Here is an 18116-nt window from a genome sequence, read left to right on the forward strand (position 1 = left end):
CTTTGTGCTGGAACCTGCAAATTTTCAATGTGGAAATCTTGGTAGTGAGATGCATGTGTGCATGTGTTGCAGCACTAAGCTTAATTGTCATTGACTAAACTTGACTGAAGGAGGCAGAGACAACTGTGGCTACCAGAAGAAAGAGTAAGCTGAGCCTGAAGGAGTATGGCCACCCACCAGGAAAGGAAACAAAGAGTTAGACAAGTGACCTACTTGAAGTTAAAAGAACTACTTGCGTGTCAGAAACTACTAATTAGCCATACAGCCAATCTGTAAAAGGGCAGGAGATGTAACTGAAAGGTATCCTCGGGTCTTTCTATTGGAAGTAACAACTGACTTTATAGGAAACCTATGCTTAGGAAAGCATATGGGTGGCCATTGTAGACCTTTTTCTGATAATGCTACTTGCTTGGCTATCTTTGGTTTTACTATGTTCTCTGAGATACTGACACAGAACAAGCATGCAGTCCAAGAAAGTAGAGTCAGATACTTCTGATATGCATGCTTTATCAGTAGTTAGTGATTTAAAAAGTAGTGAATTCAGTAGATCAGAATGACAGAGAGCAAACCAGTATTCTCAGAAGGAGAGGTCAGCAATGGCATCCTTCATTGTAGAATGGTACTTGTTCAGTGATGGATGGTTTATTGAGCTGCATGCCAAATGCCTATAGCATTTTCCTGACATTCACAAGTTCTAGAAACACAACACAAGTTCTAGAAAAATACCCAGAAAGCAAAAAATTATAGTGAAAGCTATCAAAACACCAGAAAATTTCCTCATATCAACTTGCTAACCAATCCCATCATTTGAATGGGGGTTGCTGTATTGATTCCAAGAGTGACTGATGTCCATGGGATACCATGGGGGTTATTTATGAAAGGCAAACCCACTTTCCACTACAATTGCAAAGTACACTTGAAATTGCACTGAAAATGCAGTTGCTGTAAATCTGAAACGAGGGGAAGCTCTGCTGATTTTATCATCCAATCATGTGCAAGCTAAAATGCTGTTTTTTTTATTTCCCTTGTATGTCCTCCTCTGATCTACAGCGGCTGCACTTCCAAGTGCACTTTCAGTGCACTTTCAAGTGCACTTTGCACTTGTAGTGCAAAGTGGATTTGCCTTACGTAAATAACCCCCTATATGTGTCATCTTATTGGTTGTCTGGAAATGAGTGAACATCAAATGCTGGCATGTATATGATCACATGTATTTATTATTTACCTGTACAGTGAGCAGTTGGCATGCTGCCGAGCTAGCTGTTAACTGCATAGATTTGCCACAACTGAATCTGTTTACCCAAAAAGGGATTCAAAGCAAAGTGTGCAAATCCATATTATTTAAATATTCTCTTTGAATTGCTGATTCTGCTGATTCACTATGCTGGCAAACTGATCTTTTCAGTGAACTGTTAAAAGGGTTCCCTTAGACACCTTTACCGGTTCACTTCTTTAATCAGAGGGTGCACACTGTGATGAAGCATGGGTCCTCCAGTCAGCACGTAAATAGAAAAAAAGGGAATTACTGAATATATTTAGCTTTATTTGATCATCATTGAGCATATTTGTGAGGAATTGCTCTTCACTTATATTTATGGGAAACGCTTGCTGTTAATGTTAATCAACTGTGTTTAAGATTTTGTAAAGACCAAGAATTATTGCCAAACTAAAATGAGTTTTGGCTTTAGATTTACTTAGGAATATGCTGCAAATACAAATAATCCACATCGATTACCTATAGCCACATCAGTGAGATATAAAAAAAGCAAAGTCACATTAAAAAAAGTTTTCTTTCTTCAACATATAAAATCTCGGTCCATTCAATAGTCTTAAATGACAAATGAAACCTTGTTATTTTGGCCTATTGCATTTCTCTAGCTGTATGTTGGCCATCTCTAGCATCTTTAACATATTTTAACGATCCTGGTCCATTTATGAAAATAGCTAGAAAACAATCCTTCCCTAGCACTAGGCATCTAGTTTTCTCTTTATTAATGACTCCCTCTTTGGGCAGTCTTGCTCACATCATCTTCCCAGCTTTGATGCTTCTGCTGTTTTATAATGTTTCTCTGCCATAGCCAACCTGCCAGTTTCTACTTTACTTGCAGCTTGGTCACACGTTAAGTAACTTAAGACATGGCTTCAAACTCTTCTGCTCCGCACTTATATTTTATAGTCCTAGAGAGGAGAAAACCATCAATGGCTGTAAGTCTCATATCCTGGGGGTTAGGGTTTTTTTGATGCTTTTGTTTACTACTATCTCCATCATCCACAAGTCATCAGTCTGATGTTGGGCTGATGAAACTTACCAGAGCTCAGAACCCAGTCTCTTCTTCAGGGCAACTGATGAATCTGTCTTATATAATCCACCTCACCCCAGCTTTCCTACAGCCTTCCAAAGTGGTCAATACAGACTAAACCCAGAGCAGAACTCAAACTAAAACACTTCAATTTAGAAAAAAAATGAAAGGCTGCCTTTATCCAGTATCTGAGAACTGACTGCAAATGATTTGTCGACAAAGGAAGAAACTTACTGGTCCATCATAATTGTGGCTGAAATAATTCAAGAGTCCTTTCTTCTCCAGATGATAAAATCTGATCCAGCTATGGAATCCAGACACTTTGCCTTTCTTTACTTCCCCTAAGGATTCAGCACAGAAAAAATGGATTAAAGAGTAAGCAATGAGTGTTAAAACAAGGATCAGTTTTAGAAAAATCCAGGAGTAACTATAAACTTTTTATGAATCCTTAAAGGCTAGCTGATCTCTGTGGATCTCATTCGAGATGAAAGGCGTTTTATCTAACATATAGTATGGGACCTTTATTGCTCAGCCATTCTACAAAATATGTGATCACTAGCAAACACATTAAATATTGTACTTTTTAGGAATGTTAAGTTTAGGTAAAAAAGCAGCAAAAGAGACATTACTTACATTTAATGCAAAGTGGCTGTCATAGTGAAAATCCAGTTCTCTTCTCCCTTACCTTAACCCGCAGTGGTATTCTTCCAGCGCTGCAAGGGTTAATAGCTCTGAGAGACCCGTGACAGACACGCAATATGAGTGCCGCCTATGCCTTTCTTTTCTGCCCCTCCTCCATTCATAGAAGCTGTACTATAGCTTTTATGAATGAAAGGCGTTCTGTGAATAAAGGAGGCAAACCTTTCATTCATCCACCCGTCCTTCATTTATTGAATGCTTTTCATTCATGGTACAGCTTCTATGAATGGAAGTGGGGGCGAAAGGGCTGGACATAGTCGGCGCCTGTCACAGGTCCAACACTAGTATTATTCTCCACTGCACTACGGTAGAATATTATGGCTGCGGGTTATGGGAGAGGATTTCCACTATGACAGCCGACAGCAGCACAAGGAACACTTTGCATTAAATGTCAGTAATGTCCCTTGTGTTGATTTAAAAAAATATATATATTTATTTACCTAAATATAGCTTTAATATTATTGAGTTACATTAATGCAAATAATCTCAAAATTAATCCCAGATGTGAATATTTGTGATGTGATTGAAGACTTGAAGATTGAAGAAGGTTTTTTAATGGAGAAGAACATGGGTAGATTAAAGAGGGATACACACTATACAATTTTCTGTAGATTTTTTTCCTTTAGATTTACCAAAACCATATAATATGAGTTATGAGGTCAAACCTAAACACTTTCAATTTGTTTGCAATCAGGCAAATAGACCCTTGCACTACATGGTTTTGGTAAATCTAAAGGAAAACATCTAAATAAAATTGTATAGTGTGTATGGCTCTTTACTTTATGCAATAAATTGGAGAACACGAGTTAGAAGGTTTTTTTTATTTAAAGCTGAACCCCGGGTAAGCAGTGAAATACACAGATGAAATACATATGTATAGGGAGAGTGCACAGTCCCCTGTACTGGCATGCGAGTACAGTGGACTGGCATGCAAGATCAGCAGATAGATGTAGATTTTAACTATATCCAAATGAACCCATCTTGGGTCAAACATGACGTACACAGATCTATTCTCTCACTCTATTCACAGACTTGCTATCAATTTTCTGCTTTTATTTAAATGTAGTACAGTGAGACATCTAGTGGCAACATTTAGAACTTACACCAGGGGATTAGTATGACAGTAATAAGGGAGTTCTCATTGTATACCTGCAAAACTAACATTTTTAGCAAGAGGTTTGCAAATGGCAGCCTCCATAATTCTCTCTTAATACCATAATTCTCTCACTTTAGCAACTTTCCTACCTGGCCAATTCTGACATTTCTCTCCTATGTAAATATCCTCTTTTTTTTTTTTTGCTAGAAAACTACTCAGAACCCCCAAATAAAATGGTGGCTGTTGCAATTGTTTATGTCACACTGTATTTGCAAAGCAATATTTCAAAAGCAATTGTTTGGAAAAATACACTTTAATTTTAATGCAAAAAAAAACACAATACATAACCAGTTTTTTTGTAAACTATAAAAGATGATGTTAAGCTGAGTAAATAGATACCTAATAAGTCACGCTCTGAAATTGCACACGCTCGTGGAATGGCACCAAACTACGATACTTAAAAATCTCCATTGGCTACATTTTAAACATTTTTACAAGTTACCAGTTTAGAGTTACAGAGGGGCTCTCGCTATAAGGCTTACAGTAATACCTCACGTGAGTGGTGTGAACACCATTTACATAGGTGGGTGGAACCTATGTATGCTTCAAGCACGAGGGGATGGGGGCACTTTAAAATTATTTTTTATTATTATTTGTTTTGTTTTTATGTTTAAACTGTCCCTTTATTTTTTATCACTGTTATGCCTATCACAAAAAGTGTAAACATCCCTTGTGATAGAATTAAGGCATGACAGGTCCTCTTTATGGAGGCATCTAAGGGTCTATTAGACCCCAAATCTCTCCTCTACCTTGGAAAACATGAGATTTATCTCATCATGGTTGCAGCTGAAGGGGCAGTTGTTGGAGGGGGTAAAAAACATGGCTCTATTGTGTGTTTTTACTGCAACCCCCCAAGCGCAGGTGTAATCATAGCCAAAGTGTGTTTCTGACAGATCAACAGGTGAAAACAAAGGGAAAAAACTTGAGAAGTTTGAGAAAAAACGAATGCAGCCACAACATCTAAGGACTAGCACGCTGCAATGCATAACATTTTTTTTACTTTAGATTTAGATTTGCTTTAATACATGTGGCTTCTACCAAACAAAACAAAATGACACAACATAGAAAAAAGGTGTGTTTAGATTCATATTACAATTATAAAGCTTTTCCTATTCGACTGGATGATATTCTATGGGATGTTTTTAAGATGAAAGTCACAAAACTGTAATAAATGACAATACGCACCTACAAACACATGCTCAAATCCACTTGAGTCTGCTTCTCCAGAGGACCTGGAATAAAGTCCAAACCACATCTTCTGCAGGTCATCAGTAAACTCCTTTTCTGAAGTGTATAGGCCTGTGTGGATAAGAATCAAATGTCTCAGTCACTTGACTGCTTGATGCAGATAATGAAACTTTATGTAATAGTTAAAGTGTTACTAAACCCAGGACCCTGCATTCACCATATCTGGTCTCCCACAGTACACAGAACACAGAAATCCAATTATTTTAGTAAATATAAACTGCTAAATACCTTTTCTCATCAGCAGTATATAGCAATCTTGTGACTTCTGTCAGTGTCTGGTTAAAGTTTGTAGGAGGAGTTTTCATTCTCCTCTGACTATCCTATGAGGCTACAGGACCCCTGACCCTCTGTCTGCACACTGGACAGTGCTGATTGGCCCTGTGCTGATCACATGCACCCTCCGAAGAAAAAATAAATAAATCGCTACCAATACACACCAAACTGAGCATGTGCAGAGTGACTCCAACAGCTCTGTACTATTAGGAGATGGATTGGGAACAGTGGAAGAAGACAGGATTAAACAACCTTTTTACACAATGCAGAGGATTCCACAGTAAGTATAACAAGCATGCTTTACTGCCTATATGAAATGATTTTACTGTTGTGGGTTTAGTAACACTTTAAAGTAAAGCTTTTACAGGTGCAGCAAAATCACAAAATCAAGTGTAGCTAAAGAAAAAATAAATAATAATATATATATATATATATATATATATATATATATATATATATATATATATATATATATATATATATATATATATATATATATATATATATATATTTTGTCCTGTGACAAGCTAGCACCATTGCAGTGTATTAAAACATGATTCTGTAACTAGAACTATCGGCTATACATAGGGGTCTCTTTATTATAAGATTGCATAGCCATTGTTCCAGAAACACTGCATGTACATTCGTTCTCTGTAAACTGGGCAAAACTGAATTGTATTTTGGCTATTTTCTCTTCTGAGTGATGTTCTTATGTTATAGGCAGTAGAGAAATACGACCACTAGATGGAGTTGAGAAACATAGGAAATACATATGTCTTTTCCAACAATGTGTACAATGTACTTCTAGAGAACAGTAGCCAGAACTAGCAAAAATGTTTTAATAAAATAGCAAATTAATAGATCGATCCCATAGTTTTATGGTTAGCCTGCTTTAGGACCGATTCACACCAGATGCATTGGGCTGATCTAGAAATCGTATATCGTGATGTCCCTACCATGTGTATAAATGTGCTGTCCTGAAAAATACATACAGCTCTATACAAATGTCATATTGCAATAAAAATCTCCACCAAATCTCCACCAAAAGTGTGTGTATAAAAGGGACAAAAATAAAAACAGCTCTTATGTTACCCAAAACAGTTTATATGTTCTCCAAAAGAGCTCATGTGTTGCACACAAATAAACTGTTGAAAACATATTCAAATGAAGTTCAAAAGGATAACTAGTCCCAAGTGAAAAACATAAATCCCAGTAGTGCAAAATCACACTTCTTCAGTGTGCTCCAAGTGAAAGGACACAATCCTCCTCCTTCTACTAGGCCCAGAGGGTAATCACTAGGGATGAGCCGAACACCCCCCTGTTCGGTTCGCACCAGAACCTGCGAACAGACCTAAACTTCGTGTGAACTTTAGAACCCTATTAAAGTCTATGGGATTCCAACGTTCACAATCTAATGTGCTCATTTTAAAGGGTAATATGCAAGTTACTGTCCTAAAAAGTGTATGGGGACCTGGGTCCTGCCCCAGGGGACATGGATCAATGCAAAAAAAAGTTTTAAAAACGGCCGTTTTTTCAGGAGCAGTGATTTTAATAATGATTAAAGTGAAACAATAAAAGTGTAATATTCCTTTAAATTTTGTAGCTGGGGGGTATCTATAGTATGCCTGTGAAGGGGCGCATGTTTCTGGTGCTTAGAACTGTTGCTGCACAAAGTGTCATTTGTGCAGGAAAAAAAGTCCTTTAAAATCACTTGCGGCTAAATTGTCGGCTCCCCGTAATATAGAGAACATTCAATGAGTGTTCTCTGTATTAGCCGACAATTCATTCATTCATTGATAAAAAATAAAAAGCGTGGGGGTTCCCCTAAATTCAATTACCAGGCCCTTCAGGTCTGACATCGGTATTAAGGGGAACCCCGTGTCAAATTAAAAAAAAAATTGACGTGGGGGTCCCCCTAAAAATCCATACCAGACCCTTTATCCGAGCACGCAACCTGGCAGGCCGCAGGAAAAGAGGGGGGGACGAGAGAGCGCCCCCCCTCCCTCCTGAACCGTACCAGCCACATACCCTCAACATTGGGAGGATGCTTTGGGGGTCTGTGACCCCTCAAAGCACCTTGTCCCCATGTTGATGAGGACAAGGGCCTCATCCTCACAACCCTGGCCGGTGGTTGTGAGGGTCTGCGGGCGGGGGGCTTATCAGAATCTGGAAGCCCCCTTTAACAAGGGGACCCCCAGATCCCGCCCCCCCCTGTTTGAAATGGTAAGGGGGTACAAAAGTACCCCTACCATTTCACAAAGAAAGTGTAAAAATGGTTAAATAAGACAAACACACTTTTGAAAAATTCCTTTATTAAAAATAAAAAAAAATAAGAAAAAGATTCCAGCGGTGCTAATCCACTCTTGCTATCCAGCGACGGATCTCCGGGCTCCAGCGATGGATGATCATATCCAGCAACGGGGGATCTCTCAGTCCAGCGCTGTCCATACATCCGTCTTCTGTCTCCACTCCGGAGACACTGCGGGATCCCAGCGCTGACGTTTCTTATATTAGAAGGGCGGGGCCACCCGTCACCTGACCCCGCCCCTCTGATGCTGGAGAGGGAAGCCAGGGGTTCCCCAGTGACGTGTGGGTGACCCCGCCCCCTCTGATGTAACGCAGTTTTCCGTTACATCAGAGGGGGCGGGGTCACCCATACGTCACTGGGGAACCCCTGGCTCCCTTCACCAGCGTCAGAGGGGGTGGGGTCAGGTGACCGTTGGCCCCGCCCTCCTAATATAAGAAACGTCAGCGCTGGGATCCCGCAGTGTCTCCGGAGTGGAGACAGAAGACGGATGTATGGACAGCGCTGGACTGAGAGATCCCCCGTCGCTGGATATGATCATCCATCGCTGGAGCCCGGAGATCCGTCGCTGGATAGCAAGAGTGGATTAGCACCGCTGGAATCTTTTTTTTATTTTTTTTTTATTTTTAATAAAGGAATTTTTCAAAAGTGTGTTTGTCTTATTTAACCATTTTTACACTTTCTTTGTGAAATGGTAGGGGTACTTTTGTACCCCCTTACCATTTCAAACAGGGGGGGGCGGGATCTGGGGGTCCCCTTGTTAAAGGGGGCTTCCAGATTCTGATAAGCCCCCCGCCCGCAGACCCCCAATCTTTTTTTTTTTTTTTATCAATGAATGAATGGTCGGCTAATACAGAGAACACTCATTGAGTGTTCTCTGTATTACGGGGAGCCGACAATTTAGCCGCAAGTGATTTTAAAAGACTTTTTTTCCTGCACAAATGACACTTTGTGCAGGGACAGTTCTAAGCACCAGAAACAAGCGCCCCATTCATAGGCATACTATAGATACCCCCCAGCTACGAAATTTAAAGGAATATTACACTTTTATTGTTTCACTTTAGTCATTATTAAAATCACTGCTCCTGAAAAAACTGTCGTTTTTAAAACTTTTTTTTTGCATTGATCCATGTCCCCTGGGGCAGGACCCAGGTCCCCAAACACTTTTTAGGACAGTAATTTGCATATTACCCTTTAAAATTAGCACTTTAGATTTCTCCCATAGACTTGTACAGGGTGTTCCGGCTTTTCCAATTTGCTGCGAACAGCCCAAATTGTTCACTGTTCGCTGAACAGGCGAACAGGCAATGTTCAAGTAGAACATGAGTTCGACTCGAACTCGAAGCAAAACCAAAAATGATTTTCACCTCTCAAACACAGAAGGAAGAGAAGCAAACCATAGTGCTCACCACTAAAACAACTATAAAAATGCACTCTCCTGAAATGTAAGATAAAACCAAACAGGAGCTTCTGAATGGCCTCAGTCAGTGTGAGAAATCTGGGAGATATATAAACAAATACCACTCCAGTCCACATGCAGGCAGCTCCTGCAGGGGACTGGATCACATGGTATTTGTTCACACTCCTCCCAGACTCCCAGACAGCATTGCATCTTACACTGGCTGAGGCCATTCAGAAGCTCCTGTTTGGTATTATCATACAAGTAAACACATTCTTTCGTTTTAACAGAGAGTATTGTTTAGCGGTGAGTACGAATGCACTGTGGTAACACAATTCTTAGGTGTAAAGCCAGCCTTTAGCCAAAATCTTTTGGGTATTAGATGATGTATGGAAGAGTTAGAACCCCGCCATGTTTTTGTTTCTGGTGCTTGTCCTGCTGGAGAGATACTCACCCTCAATTTTCATCCTACTGATCATTATCGCCAGGGCAGAAAGAAGTGACAGAAAAACCAACATTTTACAGTTGTCACTGGAAGAAGAGGTGAGGGGGGATCTTTCAGCAGGATCACTTGTTCTGGAATATGGAAATTTACTGTCTATATTTAATTAAATTCCTCTGTTGTGTCTCTGACAAGGATGACCATTCCTTAGGCTAATCCATACAAGTTTTGGCCTTCTATATTATTGAAATAAAATCTGTGGTGAGAAAAAAAAAATAAAGGCTACTATTGCTGTCCTTGCTTTGAGATTGCTGGTTGCCTTTCAGTATGACCTATCCACTGATCAACCTCTGACAATGCATTCAGAGCCACTGACTTGGAACAAGGTAATAAGGTAATAGATGAAGTCAGACTGAAGTCAGAGCTCCTGATTAGCATGCTTTTCCAGGTCACTGATGAGGAAAGAACTGGATTTGTTACATTATGATAACAGCCAGGCAATTAGCATTTTCCTTCAGTATAGCACTTCAACTGCGTGATGCATCTTACCTTTCTTGTGGAAAAACTTATAAAGCTCCTTTAAAGGTTTTGTCTTCATCACTTCCTGCAAGAAATGTTCCTGTTCTTTTACCTCCTGTGGGCTGTAGCTTTCATCTATCCCTGTCTTCCTGTCATAATTGTCCAGCAGGTTTAGGAATGCGGCATACGTTGGTTTTTTAAACAATTCTTCGTTCACAAACTGGTACAATCTGCAGAAAAGAAAAGGTTTTCAGCCAGAGTCTACAGATTGGAGATCCAACATGCTGGAAAATGTATGCAATAATGATTAGTGTCCATCCTCTAAGCACTCATCTTTACACTTGTTTACTCCTAGGAGTATATATGGATACTATGTCTGGAAGAAAATGTTACCTTTCATTTATTTTATTGTTTTATCACTATTTATAGAGCGCTACACCCAGAGGGGCCACTGGTAATAGCTTGTTCTTCCCGCAAGCTCCAGTCCATGCACACTAGCTCCAATAACTCAGTCACTCTAGGGGATATCTTTTTAATATTCATCATTTCAAAAACTGTAAACAAGAGAGAGGTAAGGGCATGGGATACTCCAAAATGCAGCACAGTAGCAGGAGGACACTCTTCTCCAGGCTCCCATACACGGATTCAGCTGAGAACGCAGGAGAATGGCCAGTAATCTGAGACCCTACTAGATTCGTCTCAGTCTATAGCTACTTTTGCACTTTTAGTATCTCACAAAAGTGAGTACACCGTCACATTTTTGTAAATATTTTATTATATCTTTTCATGTGACAGCACTGAAGAAATGACATTTTGGTACAATGTACTGTAAAGTAGTGAGTGTACATTTTGTATAACAGTGTAAATTTTCTGCCCCCTCAAAATAACGCAACATGCAGCCATTAATGTCTAAACCACTGGCAACAGAAGTGAGTATACCCCTTAGTTAAAATATCCAAATTGGGCACAAAGTGTCAATATTTTGTGTGGCCACCATTATTTTCAAGCACTGCCTTAACCCTCTTGGGCACGGAGTTCACCAGAGCTTCAAAGGTTGCCACTGGAGTCCTCTTTCACTCTTCCATGATGACATCATGGAGCTAGTAGATGTTAGAGACCTTGCACTCCTCCACCTTCCGTTTGAGGATGCCCCACAGATGCTCAATAGGGTTTAGGTCTGGAGACATGCTTGACCAGTCCATCACCTTTACCCTCATCTTCTTTAGCAAGGCAGTGGTCGTCTTGGAGGTGAATTTGGGTTTTTTATCATGTTGGAATACTGCCCTGCGGCCTAGTCTCCAAAGGGAGGGGATCATGCCCTGCTTCAGTATGTCACAGTACATTTTGGCATTCATGATTCCCTCAATGCACTGTAGCTTCCCAGTGCTGGCAGCATTCATACAGCCCCAGACCATGACACTCCCACCACCATGCTTGACTGTAGGCAAGACACACTTGTCCTTGAACTCCTCACCTGGTTGCTGCCACACACGCTTGACACCATCTGAACCAAATAAGTTTATCTTGGTCTCATGAGACCACAGGACGTGGTTCCAGTAATCCATGTCCTTAGTCTGCTTGTGTTCAGCATACTGTTTTTGGTCTTTCCTGTGCATCATCTTTAGAAGAGGCTTCCTTCTGGGATGACAGCCATGTTGACCAACTTCATGTAGTTTTCGAAGTATGGTCTGAGCACTGACAGGTTGACTCCCCCCCCACCCCTTCAACCTCTGCAGCAGTGCTGACAGCACTCATACATTTATTTCCCAAAGACAACCTCTGGATATGACGCTGAGCACGTGCACTCAACTTCTTTGGTCAACCCTGGCAAAACCTGTTCTGAATGGAACCTGTCTTGTTAAACCCGCTGTATAGTCTTGAGCACAGTGCTGCAGCTCAGTTTCAGGATCTTGGTAATCTTCTTATAGCCTAGTCCCTCTTTATGTAGAGCAATAATTTTGTTTTTCAGATCCTAAGAGAGTTCTTTGCCATGAGGTGCCATATTGAACTTCCAGTGACCAGTATGACAGAGTGAGAGCGATAACACCAAATTTAACACACCTGCTCCCCATTCACACCTGAGACCTTGTAACACTAATAAGTCATATTACACTGATGAGGGAAAATGGCTTATTGGGCCAAATTTGGAAATTTTCACTTAGGGGTGTACTCACTTTTGTTACCAGTAGTTTAGTCATTAATGGCTGTGTATTGAGTTATTTTGAGGGGACAACAAATTTACACTGTTATACAAGCTGTACACTCACTACTTTACATTACATTACATTATAGCAAAGTATCATTTTTTCAGTGTTGTCACATGAAAAGATAGAAGAAAATATTTACAAAAATGTGAGAGGTCTACTGACTTTTGTGAGATACTGTACATCTCAAAGCACACAGTCACCAGGGATCACAATACAGGATCAGTACTCACAAGTCTCCAGGACAACCGCACATCTTCCAGCTTGCCCCAGACACCAAGTGAGAAAGACAATCCTTATCTATACCAGATCCCATTAAGGTGAACTCCCACAGCCAACTCAAACAAATTGCTTTAGACCCCCAGCTCTGCCACAGCCGAGACCTCAGAGTACAGATACTCAGCCCACCGGCTGATTCAGAGAGGCAGAAGCCCCAGAGGCTTTGAAATCCTCCCTGACAAGAAGAAAACAATCTCTCTAGCGAGCCAAACTGTTTAGCACCTCCCCAGCTGCCTACTGGACACTCCCCTCCATGGATTGGCTAAGGCATAATAAATATTCAGACTGTTCATTTGACTGTTGCACCCCTATGAAACTTTTTCCAGTAGCAGGGAGAAGCAGTCAAACTCCCAGCTTGTGAAACCTGGAACAGACTAGAGCAAACAATCACCACTCCCTTGACTACAAAAGGAGCCAAAAATGAAATTTGCCTAGCATCCTACGCTAGGTGGATGCTACATCTACAATTTATGTGTGCATGCATTTTTAAACTATTGAAATGTATCCAAAACGAACGCTTTTCTAAATGTAAATACCTCTCTTAGAGTGCATTTACACGTTTGCAGCCAAATGTGTTTGTTTCAAATATTTAAAAATTGCTGATTACCTCTTTAGCTGCTCTTTTTAAAAATTCCAGCACTGAAAATCCTACTTGGTGCTCTTTGTTTACGAGGGGGATGGGCAGCAGTGTTTGCCATAATTATTCCTGCTTTACTGTGCTGCAGGTCTTATTATCAGTTATAGACTGGATTTTAACATCATCTATCCTAACAAAGTGTTAACGATTTAGAAAAATATGGTATCTGCTCACCTTTCTGTATTTTTGGGAGAAAAAGGGGACTTACACTTTTTTAGAAGAATTTCAGGTATGGATATATTTACAAAGTTACATTGGCCCAGCTTGGGCAAATGTACCTATGTGTAGCATCCTCCTAGATAGGTACTAGTAATAATTACATTTAATTCTGTCTCACTTTATCCAGTGGAGCTGCATTTCATTGTTAGGCAAATTTAGTTATGGCTCACTGTAATCAGTGGGGCTGTGTGTTCTGGCCTGTTCTGTGTTTCAGTGGCTGCACGATTGACTGCTTCCCCCTTGGTTGGTCCAGAAAGGCAGGAAGAGTCTAAACAGTAGCTGAATGTTAATGCAGCCTTGGCCAATCCCAGAGGAGAGGTACCCAGATGGTGACTGGGAGTGTATATAACTCTGAGACTGAGAGCAGCCAGTTTTTTTCCCCTGAGGAGGAGATCATAGGATAGGGGGGCTGCTTGCCCCCTAGGCCATTCTGCAATGGGCCTGCGGGTTGTCAAGGCCTCAGTTGGGCTACCCTAAGGCCTACTTTGCTGAGAGTTGCTGAAGCTGACTGATGGGGCTGTTGTCTAAGGATCTAGTTTAGTACCACAGGTCAAAGTGTCTGAAGGATATTGGAAGGGGGCAACCAATTATCCAAGGACAGTAGTGAGTAGAGAATGGTGAGAGAGATCCTAGAGACTGTATGCTGTTGCCATTCCTTTTGTGTTAGGCCGCGTACACACGCGCGGACTGTTTGCCCAACCTTGTTCGTCTAAGGCCGCGTACACACGCGCGGACTGTTCGCCCAACTTTGTCTGTCCAACAGTTTCGGCAAACAGTCCGCTCAAACTTAGCATGGACGGACATGGCCACACACGACGGACGAACAGTTTGCTGAAACCGTGCGCGATGACGTTTCGGCACGCACGACGGATCGAAAATTTCGACGTCCAATACACTGCAATGCAACCTTCCGACGTGGAAATCCTTTCTGAGCATGCGCGAGACTTAGTTGGCCGAACAAGCCTACACACGAGCGAACAGTCCGCTGAAACCTTGTTTCAGCGGACAGTTTTTCGGAATTTCCGTAAGACCTTGTTCGGCCAACTGTCCGCTGAAACTGTCTGCTGAAGCCCCACACACGAGCGGACTGTCCGCCCAAACACTGTTCAGCGGACAAGGTTGGGCGAACAGTCCGCCCGTGTGTACGCGGCCAAACAGTTTCGGCAAACAGTCCGCTCAAAATTTGCATGAGCGGACTTGCCCACACACGAGCGGACTGTTTCAACGAACTGTTTGCCAAACAGTCCGCTCAACTTTTGAAATGAACGGACTCGCCCACGTAAGGCGGAGGCAAATCCGCCCATTTCGAGCGCGTGTACAGGTAGGCGGGGCCCGCGAAGGAGACGTCGCGGGCTCCGCCGCCTGGAATGGGCTTAAAGGGGAACCCCAACGCCGAAAAAAATCGGCGTGGGGGTTCCCCCAAAGTCCACACCAGACCCTTGTCCGAGCACGCTACCCGGCCGGCCAGGAAAGGGGGCGAGCGAGCGCGCCCCCCCTCCTGAGCCGTACCAGGCCGCGTGCCCTCAACATGGGGGGGTGCCTTGGGGAAGGGGGGGCCGCGCGGCCCCCCCACCCCAAAGCACCTTGTCCCCATGTTGATGAGGACAAGGGCCTCTTCCCGACAACCCTGGCCGTTGGTTGTCGGGGTCTGCGGGCGGGGGGCTTATCGGAATCCGGGAGCCCCCTTTAAGAAGGGGGCCCCCGGATACCGGCCCCCCACCCTATGTGAATGAGTATGGGGTACAATGTACCCCTACCCATTCACCTGTGAAATAAAGTACAAAAAAAAACACAACACAGGGGAAAAAATATTTTATTGCACAGCTCCGGGGGTCTTCCGTCTTCGGGGGTCTTCTCGCCGGACTCCTCCGCTATGTGTGTGTAGCTCTTTTACTAGCGGAGGAGTCCGGCTTTCTTCCTCCCCGCCGCCGGCCTCTTCTCCCGACTTCGGGGGTCTTGTCCCCCTCTTCGGTTCTTCTGCCGGGCCACCGCGCCTTCTTGTAGCTCTTTTACAGGCGGTGGCCCGGTCTTCTGTCGCCGCTGTCGCCGCTGTCGTCGTCGCCGCCGCCGCCGCCTTCCGTTCTTGTTCTTCTTCTTGTTCTTCTGCTTCTTCTCCTGGAGATGTTGACTCGACGAGCTCTCCGGCCGGAATGCCAGAGCCGCGCTGTGCGGTCACTTATATAGTGACAATGGGGCGGTGTCACATGGTATATGTCACATGGGTTGGTCACATGGTGACCCCGCCCCCTTACGATGTCATAGTCCCCATGTGACATCAACCCATGTGACCAACCCATGTGACATATACCATGTGACACCGCCCCATTGTCACTATATAAGTGACCGCACAGCGCGGCTCTGGCATTCCGGCCGGAGAGCTCGTCGAGTCAACATCTCCAGGAGAAGAAGCAGAAGAACAAGAAGAAGAACAAGAACGGAAGGCGGCGGCGGCGGCGACGACAGCGGCGACAGAAGACCGGGCCACCGCCTGTAAAAGAGCTACAAGAAGGCGCGGTGGCCCGGCAGAAGAACCGAAGGCGGCGACAGAAGAACGGAAGGCAGCGGCGACAGAAGACCGGGCCACCGCCTGTAAAAGAGCTACAAGAAGGCGCGGTGGCCCGGCAGAAGAACCGAAGGTGGCGACAGAAGAACGGAAGGCAGCGGCGACAGAAGACCGGGCCACCGCCTGTAAAAGAGCTACAAGAAGGCGCGGTGGCCCGGCAGAAGAACCGAAGAGGGGGACAAGACCCCCGAAGTCGGGAGAAGAGGCCGGCGGCGGGGAGGAAGAAAGCCGGACTCCTCCGCTAGTAAAAGAGCTACACACACATAGCGGAGGAGTCCGGCGAGAAGACCCCCGAAGACGGAAGACCCCCGGAGCTGTGCAATAAAATATTTTTTCCCCTGTGTTGTGTTTTTTTTTGTACTTTATTTCACAGGTGAATGGGTAGGGGTACATTGTACCCCATACTCATTCACATAGGGTGGGGGGCCGGTATCCGGGGGCCCCCTTCTTAAAGGGGGCTCCCGGATTCCGATAAGCCCCCCGCCCGCAGACCCCGACAACCAACGGCCAGGGTTGTCAGGAAGAGGCCCTTGTCCTCATCAACATGGGGACAAGGTGCTTTGGGGTGGGGGGGCCGCGCGGCCCCCCCTTCCCCAAGGCACCCCCCCATGTTGAGGGCACGCGGCCTGGTACGGCTCAGGAGGGGGGGCGCGCTCGCTCGCCCCCTTTCCTGGCCGGCCGGGTAGCGTGCTCGGACAAGGGTCTGGTGTGGACTTTGGGGGAACCCCCACGCCGATTTTTTTCGGCGTTGGGGTTCCCCTTTAAGCCCATTCCAGGCGGCGGAGCCCGCGACGTCTCCTTCGCGGGCCCCGCCTACCTGTACACGCGCTCGAAATGGGCGGACTTTCCGAGCGGGAACAGTCCGCTCATTTCGAAAGTACAGCGGACAGGCCCACACACGGGCGGACTGTTCGCTCAAACACAGTTTCAGCGGACAGTTTTTCGGAATTTCCGAAAGACTTTGTCCGTCCAACTGTCCGCTGAAACTGTCCGCTGAAAGCCCACACACGAGCGGACTGTCCGCCCAAACACTGTTCAGCGGACAAGGTTGGGCGAACAGTCCGCCCGTGTGTACGCGGCCTTAGAGTCAGCATGTTTACAGGGGAGAATGTGTCATATGTCCTGAAGAGCTCAATATATTTAATTCTTAGTGAAAGGACTTTTCTTGGACTGTCCAGAGAGGAATAAAAATAGGTGCTACTACAAAGCACAGTCTGTCCTTTACTTTCTATCCACCCAAATGCTAACATTGCAGCCTGACAGGGCTGTACACACAGCCTTCAGGCAGTGGGTGGAAATCGGGACATCCAGGCCCCTTGGAATGCCCAGGCCCCTTACATGAGTGTGGGCTGCACCCCCCTGATGGCGGCCCTGCCCTGCGCTCTGCATTTACCAAAAGGGAAATATTGCACTATACTTTCATCCAACCGTTAAAAAAAATAGCATTTGTTTTTTTTAAATGCTACTATAAGAAAAAAAAATAGCATTGAAATAACCAATAGTTTTTTTTTAGCACAAATTCTTCCCCATCCTTGTTACTGGGGGTGTGCTCAGTGTATGTTCTTGCTACTAACTGTTCCATGTTTGAATGGACCATCCCTGATTTGGAACCAAATTCCTCTGTTTCTCTTTCCTCTTCAGTTGTTCCTCTCTTTGTTCTGATATATAGACTGCTACCAAATAAATACTATTTAACTTTAAAATTTGTTGTACTACACCTAACCTTTCATCCAAACAATATATTATTGCACAAAAAGACAGGTATACCATTCAAGGTGAGTGGTTCAGCACAGGTTTCCCTGCAAAGTCCCCAGGTGCTGATCCAGCTCATTGCACTCCAGTGAACCAGTCGGAGAAGAAAATAAATCACCAC

General features: G+C 43.8%; 1 protein-coding gene across 1 annotated transcript in view; it reads right to left on the reverse strand.

The window, feature by feature from the left end:
- Positions 1-18116, reverse strand: part of ENDOU (endonuclease, poly(U) specific) — a 69473-nt gene that overhangs the window by 11466 nt on the left and 39891 nt on the right. The window contains exons 8-10 of the mRNA XM_077483769.1: positions 10372-10571; positions 5341-5454; positions 2535-2641 (exon numbers count right to left, since the gene is read on the reverse strand). Of these exons, the coding sequence (XP_077339895.1) occupies positions 2535-2641; positions 5341-5454; positions 10372-10571 (421 nt within the window). The remainder of the gene's footprint in view (positions 1-2534; positions 2642-5340; positions 5455-10371; positions 10572-18116) is intronic.

The sequence above is a fragment of the Lithobates pipiens genome, unplaced genomic scaffold (genome assembly GCF_037356315.1).
Source record: "Lithobates pipiens isolate NorthernLeopardFrog02 unplaced genomic scaffold, aLitPip1_a1.2 Scaffold_16, whole genome shotgun sequence".
In the NCBI taxonomy this organism is placed as follows: Eukaryota; Metazoa; Chordata; class Amphibia; order Anura; family Ranidae; genus Lithobates; species Lithobates pipiens.